This window comes from Lycium ferocissimum, chromosome 11 (assembly GCF_029784015.1).
Source record: "Lycium ferocissimum isolate CSIRO_LF1 chromosome 11, AGI_CSIRO_Lferr_CH_V1, whole genome shotgun sequence".
Taxonomy (NCBI): Eukaryota; Viridiplantae; Streptophyta; class Magnoliopsida; order Solanales; family Solanaceae; genus Lycium; species Lycium ferocissimum.
Genome location: NC_081352.1, coordinates 51,771,021 through 51,797,131, shown reverse-complemented (window position 1 = coordinate 51,797,131; position 26,111 = coordinate 51,771,021). Strand labels below are relative to the sequence as shown.

General features: G+C 34.0%; 2 protein-coding genes and 2 pseudogenes across 4 annotated transcripts; 3 read left to right on the top strand and 1 right to left on the bottom strand.

Annotated features, from left to right (window-relative positions):
* Positions 1-555: 555 nt before the first annotated feature.
* LOC132036811 (OVARIAN TUMOR DOMAIN-containing deubiquitinating enzyme 11-like) lies at positions 556-8,920 on the top strand. 3 transcript variants are annotated; one of them, XM_059427200.1, is made up of 10 exons: positions 556-690; positions 1,310-1,505; positions 2,627-2,700; positions 3,777-3,831; positions 3,923-3,997; positions 5,750-5,823; positions 5,904-5,952; positions 7,140-7,224; positions 8,407-8,463; positions 8,550-8,920. In XM_059427200.1, the coding sequence occupies exons 2-10, from the start codon at positions 1,326-1,328 to the stop codon at positions 8,588-8,590; spliced, it is 690 nt and encodes a 229-aa protein (XP_059283183.1). In that variant the 5' UTR covers positions 556-690; positions 1,310-1,325; the 3' UTR covers positions 8,591-8,920. The 3 variants fall into 3 exon arrangements, with proteins under 3 accessions (XP_059283183.1, XP_059283181.1, XP_059283182.1); XM_059427198.1 differs by having other exon boundaries at positions 8,547-8,920; XM_059427199.1 differs by having other exon boundaries at positions 560-690; positions 1,313-1,505; positions 8,547-8,920.
* Positions 8,921-15,316: 6,396 nt separating this feature from the next.
* On the top strand, positions 15,317-19,473 carry LOC132036808 (UDP-arabinose 4-epimerase 1-like). The gene is made up of 10 exons (XM_059427197.1): positions 15,317-15,499; positions 16,539-16,663; positions 16,772-16,885; positions 16,969-17,076; positions 17,205-17,296; positions 17,401-17,542; positions 17,719-17,813; positions 18,112-18,241; positions 18,708-18,852; positions 18,950-19,473. The coding sequence occupies exons 2-10, from the start codon at positions 16,541-16,543 to the stop codon at positions 19,165-19,167; spliced, it is 1,167 nt and encodes a 388-aa protein (XP_059283180.1). The 5' UTR covers positions 15,317-15,499; positions 16,539-16,540; the 3' UTR covers positions 19,168-19,473.
* A 130-nt stretch (positions 19,474-19,603) lies between these two features.
* Positions 19,604-21,120, top strand: LOC132036809 (probable calcium-binding protein CML18; annotated as a pseudogene).
* Positions 21,121-22,292: 1,172 nt separating this feature from the next.
* On the bottom strand, positions 22,293-23,513 carry LOC132038462 (mitogen-activated protein kinase kinase kinase 20-like; annotated as a pseudogene).
* Between the last annotated feature and the right edge of the window lie 2,598 nt (positions 23,514-26,111).

Here is a 26,111-nt window from a genome sequence, read left to right as displayed (position 1 = left end):
AAATTTTTATGGTTTGTTTTAGACCACAAGTTTCAAAAATCCTCTTTTATTTCTTAAGCTTGGTGTCTATTCAAACACCCTCATATAAAATGGGACGGAGAAAGTACTATGTTAATTATCTATTACTCCTTCCATCCCAATGTATATGATGATTGATTTATTTGGGGAGTGAAATAGTTCTTTTTTGATTCAATTTCAAATATAGATTCTTTAAATATTTTTATAATAGTAAAATGTACATATTTGAAAACTACATAAAGAGTACTATGCGTCTGCATAATTAATATTTCACAATATACAAAAATAGTTGAAAAAAACTATAATAAAAGAAAAAACAGTTTGTTCCCCAAATAAGTCAACCTTATATTAATTGGGACAGCGGGAGCATTAAATAAAATTCGATTTAAAAGATTTATTAAATTTAGCAAAGACGGGATGTTTGACAAATATTTTGTACCACCACCTCCCCCCGTGTTTCTGCAAGTGAAAGTCAAAAGAAGAAGCTTCCAAAGCTACGGCTACACACGCTTCCGTTTCATGTAGGCTGCTGTTAGTTTACCCAAACATTCAATCTCCTTGTAATGTATTTGCTTTGACATAAAATGACGTTTCCTTTTATACTATTTCACAACTTATATACTTCACCCCAACCAACTCTTCTTCCCTTTTCTGCTATCTTCCAATTCACAGGTATCTCTCTCTCTCTCTCTCTCTCTCTCTTTTCTTCAAATCAAAATCCATTGTGCTTTCTTTGTCATTTTCCTCAATCTGATTCTTGGTTTTTTTCTTTTTTTTTTCTAGCTTTCTTGATTTTTTTATTTGGGTATTTTGAATAAAGTAATGAGTGTCTTTAAATTTGAGTATATATGCTGACTATTATTTGATTCGATCCCTACAAATATTTAAAAGATTCTACTATTCTGGTTTTATTTATTGGTCTATTGGGTACTACCAGTGTTCATGGGATGATGTTGAATAGAAATTTTCTCTTTTTTGTATGGTTAGAAGTTGTTGACATACTATGATTGACAAATTTTCTTCTTTCTTTGTCATTTTCCTCAATTTGATTCTTGATTTTTTTGGATCTTTTTTTATGGTCTTTTTGTAGCTTTCTTGATTTTTTTTAGTTGGGTATTTTGAATAAAGTAATGGGTGTCTTTAATTTTGCGTTATATGCTGACTATTATTTTATTTGATCCCTACAAACTTTTCAAGATTCTACTTTTTTTTTTTTGGATTTATTGATTGGGTACTACTACTTATGTTTAACCTGAAGTTTTTTTTTTTCTTCCTTTTTTTGTATGGTTAGAAGTTGTTGACATAATATGAATGAATACCATGGGAACTCAAGAGCAAGCTCGAGTTCTGCATCTAGTTTGAATAGCAATTCACAAGGTACTGAGGATGATCATGCCATTGCAAGAATTTTAGCTGAAGAAGAACAAAATGCTCATAAGTATGGTGGCAATCTTGGGAGGAGACTTTCTCATTTGGATTCGATCCCGGTATGATTACAATTTAGTTTTAATCAGAGGCGGATCCAAGATTTAAATATTATGGGTTCAATCTATAGATTTTTAGCATTGAACCCATTATATTTTTAAAGTTAGGGGTTCATATCTACTATTTATTGCAATTTTAATAATTTTTTACACATAAATTTAGGCTCTGCGTCCAAAGTTTGGGGTTCAGTTGAACCCCAACCTTATAGGCTACATACGCCTCTGGTTTTAATACTAGAAGGCTTTTCTTTGTTATTATGAGGCAGTACTCTCTTTAAATGGAAGATCTTGTGGAAGAAAGAGAGTATTTTGATGGACTCACTATCTTGGCATGTAGAGGTTTGTGTAAAATTTTGATTGTAACTTGTAGTGTCTGCTATGATCCATAGAAGATTAGAAAGCTAGGGAACTTTTTGACTTTTTTATGTACAAGCATCTACATTTACATTGTTTTTATTTTCTAGAAACACTAGCAAATTATATTTGAATGAATGTCAGTTCGAAAGAGAGGTAGAGGTAAACGAAGAAGTATGGGAGGGAGGTGATTAGACAGGACCTGACGCATCTTCAGCTAACCGAGGACATGACCTTAGATATAGGGGGTATGGAGGTTCGGGATTAGGGTAGACGGTAAGTAGGAAGTTGAACGTTGTCTTGCTTTCCTGTGGGATAGGCTTGGTGGTAGTTTAGAGGGCTGTATCTGCTTCTCCTTTCATATCAGTAATATTAGCATTATTCTCGTGGTTTCTTGTTCTTGATTTCTGTTACTATCTGTTGTTTCTTGTACTTCGATGATCGTACTATTTAGCTGTTAATACTGTTTATGTAATGCTTTCCTTCTTATTTGCCTTAGCTTCTGCACTTTCGTATTTTCTTTTCCTTAACTGCCTTGAAATGCCTTCCTTGAGCTGAGGGTCTGTCGGAAACAGCGACTCTACCCCCTCAGGGTAGGGGTAAAGGTCCGCGTACACACTACCCTCCCAGACCCCACTCGTGGGACTACACTGGGTATGTCGTTGTTGTCCATAGTTTGCGTTGCTGAATACAACTTCACGAGATTTATCCCGTGGAAACCTATGTTGTACTATCTCTGCATTCTTCTTACAATCTTACTGTCCTGGCAGCACACTCCACGGGTAATTAGCCAGATACCTGACCCAAATGACGCCACGCTAGACCATGGGAGGCTCTCCAGCAGGTTATCCATCACTTTACTGATTATCCGATAGTTGTTCGGCTTGAGGCCTTTGGTTGACTTACTTTTGTGAATCCAGTACATATCAATTTTGATCCTTAACCCTATTTTATTTCCTTTATATAGATATAAAATCACTGGATTACTTAATATCCTGCTCAAACAATATTTTCCTCATGATCAAAGTCTTCTTATTTTATTTCTATTATAAGAGCAAGCTCTTTGTAACAAAGATAGCTGCGACTACCTTTCAGGGTAGATAAGGGAATTGGTTTACATTACAATTCCCTCAACTCATCGGTAAGGCCTTTTTGGAAAGATGAACAAAATATGCAGTTGGTATTAAAAAAAAAAAAAAAAAAAAAACTGTAAGACCAAAGCTAGGACGGATTGTGTAGAACAACCCAGATAAATGACTTCAGAGAGTCTAGTTGAAAAGACTTTTTCTTTTGTGCTTTCTTATCAAAAGAAAAAAAAAAAATAGAAATATACTACTCCCTCCCTCCCAATTTATATGATGACATGTTTTTATATTTAGCAACAATTTAACTCTAAAATTCCCATTTTACCCTTAATGAAATGATTTCTAGCCACAAAAATTACTTTGGCTTGTTTTAGACCACAAGATTCAAAAGTCTTCCTTTCTTTCTTAAACTTCGTGCCCAGTCAAACACCCTCATATAAATTGGGACGGAGGGAGTATTAGAAAACTAGTCTCTACTCTCTAAAAGATTAGAAATGCATCTTTCTATAAAAATCTCGATAAAGTAGTTTATGAACTTGATTGACATGATTATTTACTTCATATATTTCGAGCAATTATACTATTTCAATTATTTGTCCAAATTATTATTTTTGTGCTCATAAGTCGTCTTTTTCACTTTACAGCTATATGTGTGTGTGTGTGTGTGTGTGTCTGTGCTCATATATATATATATATATATATCCTTATTTGTTCCTTTGATCTTAGCTGAAGCCACGCTTTAATTGGACTTTGCACTTGAACTGTGTCAACTTGTTGATGCTTTCTACGGATTTCCATTTTGACAACTCTGATCCTATGTTTATCTTTGATTCAGGTTGGCGACATATGGTCTCGCTGAAATGCAAATTGAAGGCGATGGGAATTGCCAGGTTGGTCTCTTTTGACTAGTCGACTAGTTTACGTTGCACTTGAGGCCCACATGCTATTTATTAATTCACAAGTCTACTTGGCTTATTGTAGTTTCGAGCCCTTTCAGATCAGTTGTATCATAATCCAGAGTATCATAAGCATGTAAGGAAGGAGGTTGTTAAACAGGTATGTACATTTTATTTCAATATTTGCTTCTCATCGGTTGTCTTGTGTTGGGAAACATGATAAAAAGTTGAAAGTCACATAAATATTATGTTTGAGGATTGTGTTCATCTAGGATTACCACATCCTGCAGCTTAGATTCTTTTTTTGTGAGTTTTAGTGTAACTGAGGAGCCGTATATAGGTACTTTATGAACTATATGTATGACAGCAATACCCAAAATGGAGAATGTCAGAAGTTGTCGCACAAGTGATGCAATCTACTGGCAAAATGATGTTTGCTCGTGTTCAAAGAACATGGTTTTGGTACAAGTACATCTTTCCATATCTCAGTCCATCTTAATGTTTTCAGTACAACAGCCTTTGGATGAAGTTGCACACAAAAAAGATCCAGTAGACTTATTGATTTATACCAAAAGAGGTGCTTTAATATATGAGGTTATAGTGGAGCATAGGCATGAAGTCATCTCACTGTAGACAGGAAACCGAGAAGCTACATGAACAACAAACAAGTTGATGATTAGGGATACTAGGACTAGAATAAAAGTGAAAACTCATGAAGCAGAACATCACTCCAAGGAAAATCTGTAGCAGCAGTTTACTTCTTGTGAGGCAAAGTCATGACTCCTAAACTAAATTAATGAGCCCCAACATGTGGTTCATATAAGCCATGATTAAAAGTAATAGCAAGCGTTCTAACCTGACACTGAATGACTTAAAATCCCCTGCTTCTCAGTTAGTTCTGCAACTTGCTCAAATATAGTGGTCAAGTTGGTCAATTGGTAACTAGGAGGTGGCCACTAAACCAAGTAGACCATTGGAGTAAGTGAATAACCAATCGACACAGGACAAGTATGGACACTTCACTATAGAATAATTGATAGACAATGGGTCAATGGCTGACTTTTTGTCCAAATGATGGGGAATATACTGAAGTGCAATAGGTCTAGATCAGGCCTGAAAGCTTTGAGGGTCAAAGGAATTTGTTAAATGGGTTCTGTGCTTGACGAATTTGTAATTGTAGATCAAAAATCCTAGTTGAACTAACTCCTTAGCCCTTAAAAGTACATCTTGTGGTTGCAAGATTGTGTTCACCTGCTGAATTTCAAACTTGATTCAGTACTAGTTTGCTTGAATTATCAAGATTTAATTTTTTTTTACCTGTTTTAGAACTATAGACACTTGTCACCAGCTCTATCCTCCTTTTCTTGATTTTTTAATTTCTTCTCACCAGTCTTAACTATATTCCTACTGTACACATGATGGACCTATTTCTTTTCTATGTTAGAGCCTTTTGGTTCTCTATGAGGAGTCAGCACACTAGAATTCCTTTTCAAAAGTATGAGTGCAGCTCCAATGCAACATTCTTGGTAGCTGGTGCCATTAAATCCAAACAACTATACGTTGGATAATTGCCCGATGACTATCAGACTGTTAATTAAAGTCAGACCAAAAAGAGGGTTGTCCTTTTCTTTTCTTGGAAAGAGGGTAGGCTGAGAACAGTTATAATTAAAAAAGAGTGTAGCATTTCTGGTCTAATTTTCATGTGCTCCTCCTGGGTGACTTGTGCATAACAATAGAGTTATCTGCCTACATGATATACAGTTAAAACGAGGACTCATCAGCCCAATTGCTTGACCTACTTTCTGGATCTAGTAAACATTGACACAATCTTTTACTTGCTTGAGTTTGACGCTATCTCTATATCTAGATTTTGTCCTACATGTTTCTTATCCTAGTTGGCAATTCATTTCAGCTAAAGCACTTTCGGAAGTTATATGAAGGTTATGTACCTATGAGATACAGAAGCTACTTGAAGAAGATGAAGAAGTAAGCTGTCTTGTCAATTTTCAGTGCTTGTTATAGTGGGAATTCCCAATACGTTACCAACATATTCTTGTGCTAACCAGGTTGGGAGAATGGGGAGATCATGTCACTCTACAAGCAGCTGCTGATAGAGTAAGTTGAAAGTTTCTCTTTTGTGCTTGACTAGCATTGTGATTCAGAACATTGGATACAAGAAAAAGCACAGAAAAAAGATGTATTGCCTGGATAGAAAAGTTGATGCATTGCAAATCTGAGCTTGTTAAATGAGAAAAAAGCAACGAAGCAACCTATCAACAAACAGCAACAGACCCTCTACCTTAGTAGCAACCTATCATTGCATACTATACATAGTGGAGTAGTTTCCTCTGAATTTTTTTAAGATTTTAAGAAGTGTAGAGCAATTTTGCTTGGCTTCCTGGTTTCACCATGGTTGAGGTATTAGCCTTTTACCATTTGGCTTTAATGAAAGTTCTTTTTGTGAGAAACCCCCTTAGTGGATTAAGATGGTTCCTACTTAGAACTCTTTGACTATGAGATGTAGAGCTTTATTCTTAACCGAAGCTGTCAGAGAAAACAACCAAGACATTTCTAATAATCCCTCTGAGTCTCTCACTTCCTTGCAACAGGGGCATCATCTCATTCTTTTACCTGATCTTTTTTTTTTTTTTTCGTGCAGTATGCTTGTGTTGCATGTAGGTTATTGAAAAGTAACTGTAGATTTTCGAGCTAGAATGAGAAAGAGTTAAATTTTTCCTGTCACATCTTGTCAATTTTCAGTTAGGCTTTAGAAGTCATACAAATGTCTAAGCCTATCAAATAGGTCTTTGAAAGATGATCTGTATTACAAAGTGGGTCTGGATTGGAATGCCCTCGTGTTTTATTTCTGTTTTATTTATTAGCCCAAAGAGAAAAAGCAAATTAATGGAAATCAGAAAATGAGTACCAAGACCAGCAGCATTGGCTCATTTATTGTGTTACAGTGTCCACGAAACTAAAGAAGACAAGAATTATTAGAGAGCTTGTTAATAGATAGAGACAAATATAAAGAAGAGTAACTGTTTAAAGAAACAATTTCTTCTGCCTCGTTTCTCCTACTGGTGAAGGGATAGAATTCAAATAAATCAGTTCACTCTTAACGCTTTAAGTTGAATATAGCATCAGGCTTGAAAGCAACTTAAAAGCAGGACATCTACTGCCTCTGCTGTTCTTGTGTTGTTAATAAGCCTTGTTTTACCTGCAGTTCTTTTACTTTCCCGTTTATTGGGTGACTGGTGGTGCTTGTCTTATAGCTTGTGTATTTTCTTGGATTTTGTTTGCAGTTTGGAGTAAAAATATGTTTGGTCACGTCTTTCCGGGACAACGGCTACATTGATATCCTTCCCAAGGACATTCAACCTTCTCGGGGTACATACATCTTGCCTGCTTACCCTTATGATCATGGCACAATCAATACTTGTGCAACTACTTTTATGATTCTTAATCCTTAAATTTCCTGCTTGAATTAAAAATAGAAAAAACTAAACCTAAAAATTACAAAATAACACTAAAATGATGAGTTGTGATATAAAATCCTGAATTCAAATAAAATAGTACTTGATGGTTTTGTTTGGGACACTAAGGCCAAAATTATTCATCTGAACTTTGTGCCATGGTCCCACTTTATTATAAGAACAAAATATATGAAGGAGTTCTAAGAAGTCTTCTCTCTGAAATGGTAAAGTGTTCTCTTCTCTATACAAGAACAAAATGAAATCACAAAACCATCTTTTTAGGAAATAAAAAATGAATCATCTTTTATTTTGGGAAATGGATGTGCTTTTCTCATTTAGAAGAAAGTGATTTCTCTTTATCAACTTGTTGCTTGGTATCACAACGATAGATGTAAGTGAAAGTATCCTCCCAGAGTGAATTGGTACTAATTAACTGTTAAGTACTAAATTAAAGCACCTTTAATTTGTGATGACATTGTTGCATCATTTAATCAGGTTGATTCCAAATGTCAAAAGTCCTTCACTGTCACAAAAACACACAATCTGATGATGCAAGCACTTACTAAGCTTTACCTTTTACGACCCATAAGCTTGATCCTATGCCAAAAAATTAACATCAGATGGTCGTTCCTAATTCTGATAGTTCTCTTTTTGACATGCTGAAATTGTTCTCCCAAGAAATTGAAAGAAGCAAATAGAGCTATATAAATGACGCTGAAGCAGCGATAGATCTCATAAAATCCTTTTAAGATGGAAGGGATATTCGTCTGGTGCTTTGTAAATACTTTGCCAGCACCTTGGTGCTACATTAATAATAAACTTACCATTTCTCAAAACAAATAAAGATGAATATGTTGAATCATGTTTGATGATGTTCTACTGATTATTCATGATAATATTAGGAAAGACTAAGTAAACCTGATTAGATAAACCTATCTTGATAAATAAATAAATTCTAGATCACGTGTTAGGAAATGTATCGTGTGGTGCTGAAGAACATCTCCTCTCTTTGACCTGCAATTATCAATTTGTGTAGGGTGTCAATGCGTTTAATTTCTTGAAGGTACAAAACTTTTGACTTGTTCTTGATTTTCAGAACTGTGGCTGAGTTTCTGGAGCGAAGTTCACTACAATTCATTATACGTAGTTGGAGGTAGGTGCGCCATTGTTTTCATTGTTGCTCAGTAGTTCAGAAATTTGGGTCAGCTATACTGAACATATTTGCTTTACTTTCAGAAGTTCCAGCTAGAGTTCACAGAAAGAGGCATTGGCTTTTCTAAGGCATTCACCAGCAAAATTACTGCATATTGATACATACTAAAAGCTCTACAGAGCATGGCATGCACATAACACATCCTATGTATAATATTTATGCTGCTCAGTTGGTAGAAGGAAAACAATTACGATTTGATTTTACCCGATTTCAGGATAAATTAGTATTCTTTTGGATCTTATGTCAAATTCTTTCATGTTCACCCAAATTATTTATAATATTGTATTGGAATGTGGCATTCCTATTGTAAATTGTTGCTGGTGGCATGCAGCTGAACTTGTGGTGATCACATTGGATATACAATAGTGTTCTATGCTAGTTTGTTTTTAAAATCCTACCTAGCCTCCAAGTACTGAAGTTTAGCCAGTACTATTTACTCTCTTTTTGATTAATTCTGTGAATTGGCATTTTTAGAGATGTAACTTTTAAAGGTCTTAAGTTGTACATGTCACTAGTGTAATTTAATCTATTATAGCGGCCTAGCAGATTATTCACTATTTATTTTATCAATCAATGCTTGTTAAACAGAGTATTTTAGAGGGAAAGGGAAAGGGTGAACGGTATATGAGCTCGAAGTAGCAACACAATTCTAGAAACTCCTTTTTTTTTTTTTTTTTTTCTCAATAACCACATAAATCACAACTTCAAAGACGTTCATTTTGTCAAATATATAGTCTTGTCTAATTATTAACTAAGTTCTCTAAGCGTGTTTGGATTGGCTTATTTTTAAGTGCTTTTTGGCTTTGAAGCACTTTTTGTGGTGTTTGAAAAAGATGAAAAGTGTTTTTAGATACTTATTTTTAGACGAAAAAAGTACAAAAATAGATTGAAAGTCAAAAATTAGATATTCCCAACATATGATTTTTAGCTTTTTGCTTATAAGCTTTTCTAAAAAGTCAATCAGAACACTCTCTTTATCGTCTTAGGTACCTCGAGTGAATTGCCAAAGGGCGGGGAGGGCGATTTTGCAGATTTATCTAGTATGAAGCTTACTACTTTTTCAAGTACAATTATTTTTCATTGATTGATTTTTTAATTAAAATTTTAATAAATCTCGAAAGGATGGTAACGTCAATCTGAATTAAATGTCTTTTCCAATTGAAGAAAGTGAATCACTTTAAAAATAAGTCGGTTCTTTTACTTTGGTTCCGTCCCCCTCACCCAACCAATGTGACGAACATCTTGAAGTTAGCAAAGTGTTTAGTTTTAACTTCTTTTTGTTAGTAATAAATAGGTTACTACGTAACGTTGAGTTTATTGTGATCGACCTCCAAAGGGGTTTAAAAAGGTCTTTTGACCACCCTTCACTAATTATTTGAAGGTTTTGGATTGAATATTCAAATTATTTTACGTGATAATCAAGTTAATTTATGTTAAGCATGTTTTCACTTCCATAATTCCACATTAAAATTTTTAAACTTGAAAATTGGACTACAGGTTCGCGAGGGTGTTGAATAATATTGTCATAACACAGTGGTCTCTTAAAGACTTCTAAAGGTCTTGTATTACTCTAACCATTGCCTTAGCTCCCGTAATTTGGCCATAGATTTTGGAAGTTTTTTTCCAAAAAAAAAAAAAAAAACTGAAAATAATGTTTCTCCATAAAAAAAAATTCGCAAGAGTAAAATCTACACACAACTTAACGCAAGATTCCAAAATTGTTTTTCAACAAAACTTTAAAAACTCCTTTTTTCAAGTTTCATAAAATCTATGGCCAGATGCTAGGTTAGAGTTTTGGGTTTGATAGTGAGATTCTTTGACAGCCTAAAGTTTATAACAAAGAAAATTCATTGTTCCCACCCAGAATAAATGGAGGTACCATAATTAAAAGATCACCAAATTATATGTGGGGTAATTTTACTTTATATTTGTTTTACCGTAATAACTAGTTTCTCACCCCCACCTCCCTCTCAAAAAAAAATATTTAGGGTCATTTGCCGTTGTAATTGACGTATATGCATGTATCTCATTCCTGCCTGAGAAAGAAGCAGTTTTTCTTTTGATCTTTAAGCTAGCTAATTACTCTTTAAAGTTTTGCAATACACAGACGATATCAATTTTCTTCCCTTAAACTTTTGATGATTTTAAGTTGTGCTGACTCTAAAGCTTCCAATAGTGCAAGAAGACAAAATTATCATGTATAGTTTTGTTTTTCATTTTAAAATTCTTACTCCCTCCGTCCCAATTCGTTTGAAGGTTGACCATTTTGGGGAGTCAAACAACTTTTTCTTTAACTACGGTTTTCTCCAACTCTTTTCATAGATTGTGAATTATTAATTGGCTTGAAATTATAGTATTTCTTATGTAGTTTTCAAATATGTAAGTTTTATTATAAAATACTCGAAGAATCTATATTTAAATTAAATTGAGAAAAGCCCGTTTTGACTCCCCAAACTGGTCAACCTTCACACAAATTGAGAAGGAGGAAGTAGAAAAGTTTGAACACTAATTAAGTACTATTAGTTTATCATGCATGATACTGAAACTAGGTTGTAACGTGATAAGTTGTATTGATAGAGATTGCACGTTTCGTCATGTTCTCACTTTTTTTCATTTTTATGTATGATACAAGTGATATCCAGCTAAGATGAATTGAGAAGCAATGAAATCTTTAATTGATCTCTAAGAAAATGCTTCCAAGTGGAAAAGTTACTACTATTTTTTTTTTAGGTTGGGCTAAATAGTTTATACACAGAGACAAGTTAGCTTCTTATAAATATCTTTTTCTCTAATTTTAGCATCTCTTTATTGACAATTGTTGACTATCAAAACACAATTTCTATGAATTATCTATTGATAGTTCATCCGTTTTTATCATACTCCACCGTCATTGTGCACACATTTTAAGAGAAAAAATAAGACTTTGAGATTTGTGGTCTATAATAAGCCGTAAATTTTTTTTATTGCTATAAGTTATTTCATTAAGGGTAAAATTAGAAGTTTGAAGTTAATTAATTGTTACAAAATATGAAAAATTACTATTCTTTTCTGAATTGGATAAAAGCGAAAAGGCGTCACATAAATTGGGACAGAGAAAGTATTTAATTTACTAGGGCTATACACAACTTAGAGACATATAACAAATTAGCTTATAAATAGTTTTTTTTTTTACCTCTTAGCTTAGCAACTCTTTTATTGACAGTTCTTTAACCGTGAAGACATAGTATTTTGTATGAATCATTTGTTGATAGTTCATCAATTTTTGTCATATTTAATTTCCAAGGGCTATATGGTTAATAGACATCGACAAATTAGCTCCTAATAATATCCCCTTCTCTAATTAATTATAGCTATCTCTTTTATCATTTTTTTGCACGGATTGCCCTTCGTTTGGGGTGGTCTTTAAATTTTGCCACTCAAATTTGTGGTCTTTAAATTTTGCCCTTCATATTTGTGGTCTTTAAATTTTGCCCTTTGCTTAAAGATGAGCGAATACATGAAATTGGTTCGAGCACATTTTCAAGCATAAAATAAAAAAATAATTTTAGACTAGGGAGTGTATGCCGGATCCACGACATATGATTCAAGATACAATCTTTAAGAAAAAGTTAAGTTATGCGGATCGCATAACTAAAAATCACCCCTCGGCGTAAATCTGTTTTTTAAAATGGACTTTTAATTAAACATAACTAAAAATCTTGCCGGAGGGCATATAAAATTTAAACTTTGCCTTATAAAGGCAAACTTTTTTTGGTTGAAAGTATTTTATTCCATCCAAAAGCATTATGCACAAAGTTGAAGGCTGACCCTTCAACCGTACATGGTAAAATTCCTACTCACTAACTTGTATAAGTCAAACTAGGAGCAACTATTATTAAAAAACAACGGTAAAGGTTTTAATCAACAGCTAGGGATAGCAATTCATAGCAAAACTCTGCCATTTCAAATTGTTCCCGCCTTGGATGTGAATATGTTGTGCAATCTCTCTGCAGTCTATCGGCAAGCAGTATTTTGAAATCTGATGCATTATTTTCTCTCCAAACAATGCCACTAGCATACCAAAAATCGACAAGTAATGGGCGGTGGCTCCTGATTTGTGTCTAGCGATATGTGAGATCCGTGTGATTTCATCTTGCAGGCCCTATTCTTCTGGTGTACGGCTATACCTGCTAATCGTACCTGATCCTTTTGTGATGGAGCATTCAAAATAAAGATGGAAAATATTTCTTGTCCAGCCAATGTAAGATGGGAAAATATTCCCAAGAAGTCTATCAATACAGTTGCTAATCTCGCTTGTATTGCCAGCCAAAGTGTGAATTTGTATCTGGGATGGACATTTGGTTGTAGCATAATACTTTTCCATGTAACTTTGGTATATATGCTTGAAAAATACATATATATGCTTAAGGCAAAGTTTGCCATAAGGCGTAAGTATGCCCCCATTCGGCATAAGTTTGGTAAATCCTTAACAAGTTTATCTTCACGGGGCATACTTTTAATGGGCAAACTTTTATCTTGGGATCGATCGTAAACATGAAGGAATTATCAAGTTATCACGAATCCTATACTTATGTCAAGCGCCCATAAGGCATAAGTATCTTAGCGTCCGTATAACTTTAATTTCTTCACGCTTGTATCAGATGGGGGCATAGCGAAATTTAAACTTTGCCCTTCTGCAATTTTTTTTTTAAAATTTTGATGTGGGGGTTGAACACAAAGCACTGTGGGATTTAATAAGAAGAAAATTTAAAGATTTCAAATATGATTAAAAATTTAAAAGCGAAATTTAAAAGAAGGGCATTGCGCGAATTGCCCTCTTTATTGACAATTGTTGACCATCAAAACAAATTTTCTATGGATCACTTTTGTTGATAGTTCATCCGCTCTTATCATATTTAATTTACTTGCTCTATATAGATTACACATATAGACAGATTAACTCCTCATAAATATATATTTCTCTAATTATAGCATCTCTTTAATTTATTGACAGTTGTTAAACCATCAAAACAAATGTTTCTATGAAACATTTGTTTTGTTGATAGTTCATCGGTTTTTGTCATATTTAGTTTACTTTAATATATCAAATACTTGAAATAGTTTACATGTCAAATTTTCTGCTCTTTATTTACACAAACTTGATAGTACAAAATATTAGCCGTGCCAATTTGCCAACCCTCGAAGAATAGAGAAGTTAATAAGTCATATCAGCTGATTAGGAATATCTTCCTTTTTATTAACCCAATTATTCAAAATTTCAAAATAGAATAGTCAACTTTGACAGCCTATACAAAATTCACTCATTAGACATTTGGACCGAACAACTGGTTTTTTTGGAGAAAAAAAGAAGAAGATAATAGCGGTTTTGGTTCCTCTATTATTGGTGAGCTTTATTTGGTCCTGGCGATTTATGATTAATCACATTTAATTTTTAATTAAGTATAATTCGTATTATTTATCCCTTTATGAAAAAAAAAGTGTGTTATGTTTAGACTATTTGTAGAATTATATTACTCTCATAAATAGATTAACATTACAAACTTGTCATGGCATATTATGGGTAATTAAATTATGCAATTGCTAATAATTCGTGAATATTTTGAAGATTTACAAGTAGAGAAATTAAATTGCACATTTCAGTTAATTGAAAATTATATTGGTTTGGTTAGGTATCACAAGGATAAATCAAAATTTGTCTATATTTGATGGATTAAAAGCGCAAATTTCCCTAAAGAAAAGATTGAACTTATTTTAAACATGGTGTTCTCTCTCCCCTCCATCTCTCTTAGAAATTTTCTTAATTTGTTGCTTCTTTTTTATCCTCCATATCTTCCACCTGCTACGCTTCTTCTAATAATAAAGTTTCGTAAAATATTGTAAAGGGTGGTAGTTAGAGGGTAATTAGGTATCTTATTTGCTAATTCTGTTCTTAATGTTTTGAAATAATGGACAATCTACACTCTACACTCCACACGAGTAAGTAATTAATGAAATTTCCGCGTTTAATTGAAATTAACAACCATAAAAATATTACAAAAAAAACACAGACGAAAAATTCACAAAAGAATGAACTTTGATTTTAGGAGAGAAAAATAGAAAATCCTTTAAGCTTCCCCATTTGACTTTCAAACGTTTCATAGAAAAAAAATTGTCCCATGTCATGTTAAAAGTATTAAATCACAAAGATTTGATTAATTTTGTATTTCATTATAAATGTTATTTTAGTTAAATAACAGTTTTTTCACCGCAACAAGTGAAAAATAACAGAGGAGATCTATAAACAAAATTACAAAACACAAGCGATTTTTACAGGAAAGTTTTCTTTTATTTAAGGGACCTTTATTCAAATTGTAAGTGAATGGAGGATTTCGTCCTTAAGAATTGGGAGTTTGGCATTTTGAATACTCTATTATAGAACGAGTTTGCATGAGAGGATGATAATAATAAAATCTATAAAAAGAAAAGTCCAACAAATAAGAAAAATGACATTTTCACTCTTTCAATTAAAAAAGAATTCATTCTCTCTCACATACACACAAAACTCCCCTATTGACCAGGACTCTCTTCCACACACATACACACACACAAACACTAAGCAGAAGAAAAAGGAGAATCATCAATGGTAAAACGACTAATGGCAGTTTTTAAGTGTAACACAAACTTATAAGTAATAATTATTACTATTATTTTAATTAGAAAATTCAATAGTTTTGAGGCTGCTTAGTTTATTAGTCTCGAGAACATGGTCCACTTTTCTTCCACTGCAATTTCTTTTAAGATATTCTAAATCTACGTCTCTTTATTATTTGACTTCTTCGTCTTTGTCTTTATATTCACAAAAATTCTTCCCATTGGTTTCTCATTTTGTTCTGTCTCCCCTTAGCATTTATATGAGAGTAACATTAATATAATAAGTTATAACATACATTAACTCTGGCTTAAGGACAAGTCTCTTCCGTTTCATCTTTGCTTTCAGGTAAACAACCTTTCATATGTTTTTTTTTTTCTTATTCATCATCTGGGATTTTCTTAACGTAATAATTCTTTTTTGTTGATTATCAAGAATAGATTTTGCATGTGATTTATACATGATTACAAATTTTTGGTGATCATCTTCTAGTATTTTATTTTCTTTTTGGTTTTGTTTCAGTTTAATTTCTTTGGTGAATTCTTGGTTCCTCTGCTTAAAGTCGTTGTAAAGTATTGCCTTTTTGTTTTTATCTTTTCTGTCATCTTTCTATACACGCTTTCTTGATTTTACTTAATTTATCTGTTGGAAAAAGCTTTATTTCTTTGTTATAAAAAATTTCGCGTTATACATTATTTATGTCATGTCATTCTCTGAAATGTTAAAAAAGAATTATTTATATTTTTATGACTGTTTGTGGCTTTGTGTTGTTAAAATCAATTTTTGATTAAGTTTATCTTTTTTATTAAAAAAATTGTTTTTAAATTTAATAGTCATCTTTGCATTGGCATGTAATTTGTATTTAGCTATAGGATAGTTTTTAGGTTGGAGGTAGGTGCTTTTATGAAGTACTATTGATTGAATAATTGGATTATGGCCCTTTTGAAAGAAACAAAAGAGGGCCAGCTTTATATCTGTCCTAGTTGATCTTGATTCGACAGTAAAAGTATATTGACCTTTGACGAATAACCAAATACTTTTGTCTGTAAATCATGTTCATGAGGTTGATGATCTTTTTCTAGAAGTCAGGATTATGTATGGGAAGTTTTGATGGTCGGATTCTATGGCTGCTGAGCTTCAATAGCTTATGGATTCTCATTAAGCAATTTATTTGGTGTTTCGACTAAATTCTTTTAGTGGTAGATCCTGCAGTTGCAAGATAATGCTGTCATCAGCTAGATTTTTCTGGGAATCTTGAATTGTCACGCGGTGAAATGTTGAATAACTTAAATCATTCATTGGAGAAATGAATTGAAATACCAATAACTAAACAGATAAGGAGAAGATACTTTAGAAGTGCTAAAGATATTTGCGCATTAACTTTCAGGCATGGATTTTGTGGAGTTGAAGAGAAGGAGCAGCACTAGCAGGAAACTGCTCTTGCTTGCTGGCATTGCTGCAATTTGTTTATTTATATTCAGAAGTTCATCTAGTTTTAGTACCTCCGTCAAGGTAAGTGATTGTATGACCAATAAATAGATCATATGTCTTACAGTATTTACATACAATATATGTTTTAAGAATCTTCGGTAATAGGCAATCCGAATTTGTTATTTTCAGTTTTCTCAGCACGAACCTGGTGTAACTCATGTGCTAGTGACTGGCGGTGCTGGCTACATAGGTTCTCATGCTTCCCTTCGTCTCCTAAAGGATGCGTATCGTGTAACTATAGTGGTATGTCCTTTTTCATTTTGAAGTCCGTTCTTGAATTAAGTATTGAATTTATGTCATAACAAGGGGTTTTTTTTTCCTGATAGGACAACCTTTCCCGTGGAAACATGGGCGCTGTAAAAGTTCTGCAAGAACTTTTCCCTGAGCCAGGGCGACTTCAGTTTATTTATGCTGATCTGGGAGATGCTGCTGCTGTATGACAATTTCTATTCTTCAATCATGCTTAGTTTCACGTCTTTTTCTTCACTTTTAGTCTCTATATAGGATCTTCATTACTGCTTCAATTTTTGTCAGTAATTTTTATCCTTAACCAACACCTCAGGTAAACAAGATTTTTTCACAAAATGCATTTGATGCTGTGATGCATTTTGCAGCTGTTGCATATGTTGGTGAAAGTACTCAAGAACCGCTTAGGTACTTTTCTGATTATGAACCTCAAACTCAGTGTTTGCTCATTCAGTTCTAACCTTTTCCGTCTCTTTTTGGTCTGTCTTGTAATACTCTTGAGTACGTTTCAGGTATTATCATAACATCACATCAAATACTCTGGTTCTAGTTAAGGCTATGGCAGCACATGGTGTAAAGACACTAATCTATTCAAGTACCTGTGCAACATATGGAGAGCCTGAGAAAATGCCTATTACAGAAGTCACTCCACAAGTCAGTAACTAATTACTACTCCGTTACGAACTTCATAGTTATATTGATGTTACATTGGTAGTTATATGTTAATTAGAATGAGTTTGTTCCATTAGACATTTTTACATCTGCTGATGTCTGGAATATTTGCTTATTAATGTTATTGTAGTTACTGATTCTACTGTGCATATAAACAGGCCCCAATAAATCCATATGGAAAAGCAAAGAAAATGGCTGAAGATATCATACTGGACTTCTCAAAGACTTCAGATATGGCTGTCATGATTTTAAGGTTTGTGCTTTACTTCATTATCTTGAAAATGGACAGTCAGCTGATCCTTAGTAAGCAAGTGCCTTTCTGTGATTGAACTAAATGCATTATCACTATAGGAATGGTTTCCGTTCACCAACGCGAGCAATGTCCGAGCACCTTCCATAATAAATCATGTGATAAATAATAGTATTTGCACCTTTAGCTTTCTGTAAAATGAGCACCCAGCGGCATTCCGGTGATCCAAGGTCTATTTCATCTCTCTGTACATGTACATTTATGGATGCAAGTATCTGATGTTCTCCAATATACTATTCAGGTACTTCAACGTGATTGGCTCAGACCCTGAAGGAAGGTTAGGAGAAGCTCCACGACCAGAATTACGTGAGCAAGGTCGGATATCTGGTGCTTGTTTTGATGCAGCCAGGGGCATAATTCCAGGATTGAAGGTAAACTTTAATAGATGCATTACTGTATGTTTACATTTTAAAAAGGGATAATTGCATTTTTGGACCGCTCAAAAGAATTATAACCAGCAAATGTATAGGTCTTGTATAGTAAGTATAAATAGACATATTATGTACATATTGTGTACATATAATATACATAAGCAGTTTGTAGGTTTTGCAAATTTTGGCTAGTGCCCGTAGTTAATTTTGGGCAATAGGCCAAAAATGAAAAAATCCCTTTAAAAAACAGGGCCCTTAAGTAGCTGTTGCACTTCTTTCCTGATTTTTCTCTAGTACTATTAGGATTAGTGCCCAAAAGTATAACATGATTTTTCAGTTTTCGAGTTATCTCGTTTTCTCCAAATTCCAAAATAGGCAGCTAGTTTATGTCTAAACAGAATGTAAAACTAAATCATTCTTCCTATCTGATGATTACTAAATCATTATTCCTATCTGATGATTGCAGATAAGAGGAGTAGATTACACTACACCTGATGGCACTTGTGTAAGAGACTATATCGATGTGACTGACCTAATTGACGCTCATGTTAAAGCTCTTGAGCACGCAAAACCAAGCAAAGTTGGCATCTACAATGTCGGGACTGGAAAAGGTTACTCTCTAGTTTCTACTAATAAAATTATTTTTTGTTGAGTATACATATTGGTGCGCAAGAAGTGATTTTGATGGTCAAGTTCTTGTCATTACAGGTAGTTCAGTGAAACAATTTGTGGAAGCTTGTAAAAAGGCAACAGGAGTAAACATAAAGATTGATTACCTCAGTAGACGTCCAGGAGATTACGCTGAAGTCTACAGCGATCCTTCTAAAATTAGGCGCGAACTGAACTGGATAGCCAGATATTCACTTGAGGAGAGTTTAGCAATAGCATGGAGATGGCAAAAGGTACACAGAAATGGTTACAACTAAAGTAACTCAGTTTTGCTAACCAGGTTCTGCAGAGAACCATAAATACGTCGAGGAAACAGGATTGGCTTTTCGTCAATTCTCACAGCTCCTTGTCGATGTCAGATATCAATATAATCCCATTTTGTTATAGCTTTACAGTTTGCTAGATGTATACCTACAAATAATTTTAGTCTGGTTATACATATTCTTGTTCATCAATAGTCAATTTTAATTCCCAAGTGATTTGGATTGCAAAGTGTATACACGAGACATAATGTGACAAGAAAATTGCTGGGGAAATGGAAATATTTACAGCTGATTCTATGACATCTTAGTTTTGTTTTTTAATTCTATGACTAATGATTTTGTGTTTCTTCATTTATCCTGATCCATGTTCTCAAAAGCTTTTACTGAGGAAAATCTAACTTCTTTTTATGCCACTTACTAGGAAAAGAACTAGTAGCATTGTGCTAGAAATTCTCAACAAATAGTGGCATCAATCTATTTCTCCTCCTGAAGGAGGTGGGAATTTATTATGAAAATCAGGTAGGGAAGTGCACAATAGCCAGTTTTAGGACCTCCGTTTAAGGAATAGTCGGAATTTACAAAGCATTATGTTTAGCCGTTTCAGAATCAACTTCAGACTGTCAAGATCTGAAGTCGAAATCGTGAGTCTGAAATTTCAAACTTAAGACCACATCAGAATGCAACTCAAATTCAGACTGACTCAAATTCAGACTGGAAGTCTGAATGGCTCTGGCAAATACTAAATTCAGCAGGTTGAGGTCTAAAGAAGATGCATCAGCAACATGAGTGGTCCAAAATTTGGCAAAACTATCTCAACTTCAAATAGTTATTGAAAACTGAATATGTTTTAAATAGGAGTGCTCAAAGCAGCTACCTTGTGTCTGAACCACTAGACTATATAAATTAACTTTCTTACGTTAAAGGAAAACCAACGCTGTTTAAAGAAACAGTATGAAAAGTAAATGAGAATAATCATCTCCAATAAAGTACAAGAGATAAATTTTTATGAAAGTGACACAAAATTGAGCAAAAAGTCAGTAGCCAACAAGAGAAGAGGACGGCACTAATAGCAGAAAAACGTGAAAAATCCAATCCAAAATCCCATTTTTGAAGAAAAGAAAGAAGGAAAACAGTATCCATTGATATTGATTTTCGAGAATAATTCAATCTTCAGATCAAGAATTGTACGGTGCATATCAAGTGTTGATTTATTGCTTTAGAGAGAAATATGAGCAATAAAGCACCTGTGAAGTTAGATGATGAGCAGTTGGCTGAACTACAAGAAATTTTCCGATCATTCGACAGAAACGATGACGGAAGTCTGACCCAACTCGAGCTTGGCGCGCTATTAAGATCCCTCGGTTTAAAACCAAGTGCTGATCAGCTTGAAACTCTGATTCAAAAGGCCGACAAAAATGACAATGGCCTCATTGAATTCTCCGAATTTGTTTCATTCGTTGCACCTGAGCTTCTTCCCCCTAAGTCCCCTTACACGGAGGAGCAGTTGAAACAGCTGTTTAAGATGTTTGAATACGGATGGAAATGTGTATATTAATGCTGCAGAATTGGCTCATTCGATGGCTAAACTTGGACATTCTTTGACTGCTGAAGAACTTACTGGGATGATAAAGAGAAGCGGGTAGCCGGGTACTGATGGAGATGGAAGGATCAGCTATCAGGAATTCACTCAGGCGATTACTTCAGCTGCTTTTGATAACTCTTGGGCTTGATATGTGGAAACTCCTTTTGGTATATCTTGTCAATTTCTGATCCATCCAGTTTAGATATATATATGTTTTGTTTGTTAATGTGCTGTTTTTTTGTATGTTTTTTAGTTCCGGACTTTCTTTGCAAATGTTAAGGTTATAGGAGTAGTTGAATGCGTATATTATTTCAAGGGGTGCTTGCTGTGTAATTAATGGAATGTATACTGAAATACTCTATTCTACCTGATATTTACTCCCATTGGTTTGACCCTATATTAAGTTCTCTGGATTTTGTGATTTGAATAATACATAGATTTTAGGCGTAATACATAAACAGACCCTCAAACTCGCCCCACCGGCAAAAAGATGTCCTCCAACTTTGCACAAGACAGAGATACCCAAGTTTGAGGCCAGCTGAGGCCAAGTTTGAGGGCGTACCTCCAAATCTTTCTCAGGAACTGGAACTTGGCAACCAAAAGGATTGACCCTTGCTGTCACTCCTTGAGTTTTAGGCATCGAATTAGATGAAATACATAAAGTTTGCTGAATAAAAGGATGCTGGAGTAGTTATTCCGTTGTCCATCTTCTTCGAGGGTCCTTTATGAAACACTTTGTTTACCCCGAATTACGGGTAACAATTAGATATGTATGTGGTGAAATAGGATATGTGGATGAACTTTAATCTTTTAAGTTGGTATGAAACGTCTATAGATGTGTATATGATTATATTTGTATATGTGTATAAGTAATATATTTGTATATGATATAAGCCAAATATGCCTAAACGATAAAGATGGATTAGACCAGCTGTTGATGAACAGCACGAATTCGGACCAAAATACTTTGAAGGGAGCTTTTATACTTCAGATGGTTACAATGATATGTTCTGAGAAAAAAGCTAACCTAAAAAAGAGGAGGGTTGCCCTCTATTTATAGGTTTTCCTTATGAGCCTTAGTACAATACAAAAAGCCTTTATGAATAAACCCTAAAAAAGATAAGGCTGATCTGTACGGCCTGACACACGTACGGTTGTCAGGGCAAAAGGCGGAACGGTTTTATGACGCGTGGTAACCTCACAACAGGTTATCCGGACCAACGGACACGCTCATCTGGGCAAAGACAATCCGGACCAACGGACACGCTCATCTGGGCGAAGACAATCCGGACCAACGGACACGCTCATCTGGGCTAGGACAATCCGGACCAACGGACACGCTTATTTTGGTTCGGGTCCGCTGTGTCCGGTACAACATCCCCGGTGTGGAGCAAAGATTGAACGTGCTCGTACCCATTTGGACCTGTCTTTGGCTCCGGTCTCATCGGTCATGCGTTGACCCGGTTAATTTAAAAATAAAATTTAATTATAAAAATTTAAAATTAATATTTTACCGTAATACACACTTGAAAATATATTAATTAAAATCTCTGGCAATCTCAGAAACATTACTCGGAATCACAGGGTCATCGTTCATTATCTGCCATTGCAAATCTATAGTGTCGCGATAAATCCAAACATGATTTCCAGTCATTATCTCTGCCACAGTGCAGCCTAGCAACCATAAATCATAAGCTTCGGCATAAAAACCACAGGTCAAAGATTCTGGGGACGCGTAAAGTAGAGTTCCTCGATTGCTTAACGGAGTTCCAGTCATATATGCCATTCCATCATCAACTCTCAGTGACAATCCAAAGTCAGCCAACTTCAACTTGTGCATCCCACCATTATTATCATTATAATAGAAATAAATTAAAGGCATAATACATAAAGAGTGTAATTACACCCCGTCCTCAACCTAACGCGCAAACCGACAGCGTAATTACACTCAATTCCAATTACCTAGGTGGCTCTCCAAACAGGCCCATAGTGTCGCGATAAATCCAAAAATGACTTCCAGTCATTATCTCTGCCACAGTGCAGCCTAGCAACCATAAATTATGTAAAAAACTCAGGTCAAAGATTCTGGGGACGCGTAAAGTAGAGCTCCTCGATTGCTTAACATTCCATTCCATCATCAACTCTCTGTGACAATCCAAAGTCAGTCATCAAGACACCTCCAAAATTTATGTGTCACGTCAATGCCCCTCCAATTTGTGTTTACGTGTTCAATTTATCTCCACTTTGTCGGGCTGAATATTCCAACTTACAAAAATTTTCTTGTGTACACCTCCAAAATTTAGTTGGAGGGCATACTTCACGTGTTCAACTTTATACAAATCGAGCGTTTACTTTGGGCAGATGTCAAGTTTGAAGGCTGGATGCCCGTTTATGTATTATGCCTTATCGAAAACCAATAAATTAGCAGGTTTAATATCTCAATGAACCCACCCTTTCTTATGAACATGTTGAATACCCTTTAAGAGTTGATATGAATAGAAACCTACTTCGAATTCTGACATCTTTATTCCTCTCTTCGATTTGATCAAATCGTGTAGTGATCCACCACATGCATATTCAAGAAACAGATTGTAAGTTGGAATATTACAATTGTCAATGCTTATGTCTACTACAAAAAGCTGGACCGCGTAAGGACAACCTTTTAGAATTGATCAATTTCACTTCAGCAAGAAGCGCAAATCTTGACAACGTAAGGACAACCTTTTAGAGTTGTCAAGATTTGCGCTTCTTGTTGGAGTGAAATTGATTGTACATTTTACAGCTTCAACTGAAACACATAACGAAGAAGAATCCATCTTCACTGCATAATACATATAAGAGATAAGGGTCAAAAACACTCACTGTTTTTTAAGTTTCATACCTAAACTATTATAAGGTTGAGAAAACTATCTAAACTATCACTATCTAGTTTGCAAAACACACCTCAAATTATTCTTGAATGGCATGTGATCTACACTCTCCATTTTATATAAAAATATTGCCAAGTGTTGTCCATGTGGATAAATAATGTCACAATGGCACCGACATGGAAATTATAAAAAAAATTATTTGTTTTAAAAAACAAACTGAAAAATAATATTTTTTGTTAAAAAATATCAAAAATTATAGAAAATAAAAAATAGTTTAAAAAATGGAAAAGTTATTTTTTCAAAAAAAAATATAAGAAAACTGATTATTTAGTTTTCACATTTTAAAAAACAAAAAATCAACTTTTCCATTTTTTTAAATCATTTTTTTTTTCTGATTTTAAATTTTTTTTACAAAAATTATTTTTTTTTCAGATTTTTTTTTAAAATCCAGATTTTTTTTAAAAAAATATACAGTTTTTTTTATAAAAAAAATATTTTTTAATTCTCATGTAGGTGTCACCGTAGCATTACTTATGCCATGTGGACAAATTTTTTGAGAAGATTACAACTTCGCTTGCCTTTTGGAGAGTGAGTTCACACATTTAGTTCAGGTGTATTTTGCAAACTAGATAGTGATAGTTTAGGTAGTTTTTTCAACCTTATGATAGTTTAGGTATGAAACTCAAAAAATAGTGATAGTTAGGGTGTGTTTTTGACCCTTATCTCTACATATAACGAAAAGCTTCTTCCACTCCATAATTATATTTCTCTTTTCACTTTCTTCTTACTTTGTATAATTGAATGCAGTGGCGGAGCCACATAGAGCCGAGGGTGTTCATCCGAACCTCCTCAGTGAAACAAAACACTATTTTTACAAGGTTAAAATTATTTTTTATATATATATAGTAGATGTTAAACCCCCTTAGGCTTCTTTGTATATTTACTTTTTTATATTTTGAACCCCTCGACAGAAATCCTGGCTCCGCCACTGATCGAATGATTGTGAAAATTAACAAAGGGTAGTTGCTTTTTTATAGAGAATACTCCAATCCATACTTGATGTGGAATTTTTTATTTTTTTTTATTTTTTTTCGTCCTTACTTGATGTGGAAAAGGTTTCCTAAAAGTAGCCGTGTTATTATTATTATTATTTTTTTTGTGGTAACTTTGTAATCCATATTTGACATGGAGCGGGTAATTTCCTAAATGCACCAATTTAATTTCTTGAACATTAATCAACTTCTTGCTAGTTAAATCTTGATACATTTTTTGTTTACTTAAGGGTTAATTTAACTATGATAATTATTAGTCGATACATAAACTAATTAATAGGATTAGTTGGCGGTATTATTACATTCATTTATTTTTATTGTTATTGTTATTTGAGGGAGGGATGACATACTAATCTGTAGTTAAACAAGTTACTAAAAGATTCTAACTAATGATTATAGAAATATTTACTGAGCTAAGTACACCCACGGTGAACGTGGATCGGCCACTGCATAAACTTCTACGGCAAACAACTACTCCCTCAATTTCAATTTATATGATTAAGTTTGACTAGGCACAAAGTTTTTAAAAAAAAAAAAAAAAAAAAAGGAAGAGTTTTAAAACTTGTGATCTAAAATAAGTCACAGATATTTGTGTGGCTGTAAATCATTTCATTAAAAGTAAAATGTGAAGTTTTAAGTTAAATTATTTCTAAATATAAAAATGATCATTCTTTTTGGGACAAACTAAAAAAGAAAGTGTATCACATAAATCGGGACAGATGGAGTATCATTTTAGTCTTATCTTCTCATTTATCTTCTTTATTTTCGGAGCGAATTGTCTGCCTTCTTTCACGTCCGGTAAGGATCTAGTAGCAGCTCTGTTGGTTGGCTACCTGAACTCTCACCTTGTTGGTGAGGATTCGAATCCCACGTTGTAACCCCCTTCCCCATTTCCCCTATCCCCACCCCTATGTAATAAAAATTTAAAAAAAGAAAAAAAAAAAAACTTTCACGTCCTACTTGAAAGGCTCACTTTCCTTAAAAATGCTTATGAATGATCGCTTAATTTTATATTTTCAGTTTTCCGAAGTCTCAAATTTAAGACTTAGTTCGGACCATTTTTAGGCCTTACATGAGAATAAAAAACTGGAACATTATATCTTATTAGTGGAGGAACATTTTAACATAAACAGAGATATTCTAGCTAGTTTAGTCTTAAACCAAATGAAGTTAAACTTAAAGAAACATACACGGAGGTGGAGCTAAGATTTTAAATATATGGGTTTTGGATTCAAAAACAGACAGCTCATTGTGTCTTGATAAATTATTTATACATATTAAGTAAAGATATTAGTGTTTTCACCTTGGTTATTTAGTGTTTTCACTTGTCGTCCCAAGAATGAGACTACTCAGGGAAAGGCATATTTGGGTTCTTGTACATTTGTGAAGTTACTTTTTAACCTGGTACCAGATTTGTAATATCATGGTTTCAGT

What these genes read in the sequence shown, in the direction of transcription:
- LOC132036811 (XM_059427198.1), top strand. Translation starts at nt 1,326, where the DNA reads ATGAATGAATACCATGGGAACTCAAGAGCAAGCTCGAGTTCTGCATCT. An exon ending in CATGGGAGGCTCTCCAGCAG is followed by an intron (nt 2,701 to 3,776) that starts GTTATCCATCAC and finishes TCTTTGATTCAG; the next exon opens with GTTGGCGACATATGGTCTCG. An exon ending in GGAAGGAGGTTGTTAAACAG is followed by an intron (nt 3,998 to 5,749) that starts GTATGTACATTT and finishes AATTCATTTCAG; the next exon opens with CTAAAGCACTTTCGGAAGTT.
- LOC132036808 (XM_059427197.1), top strand. Translation starts at nt 16,541, where the DNA reads ATGGATTTTGTGGAGTTGAAGAGAAGGAGCAGCACTAGCAGGAAACTG. An exon ending in GTTTTAGTACCTCCGTCAAG is followed by an intron (nt 16,664 to 16,771) that starts GTAAGTGATTGT and finishes TGTTATTTTCAG; the next exon opens with TTTTCTCAGCACGAACCTGG. An exon ending in ATCTGGGAGATGCTGCTGCT is followed by an intron (nt 17,077 to 17,204) that starts GTATGACAATTT and finishes CCAACACCTCAG; the next exon opens with GTAAACAAGATTTTTTCACA.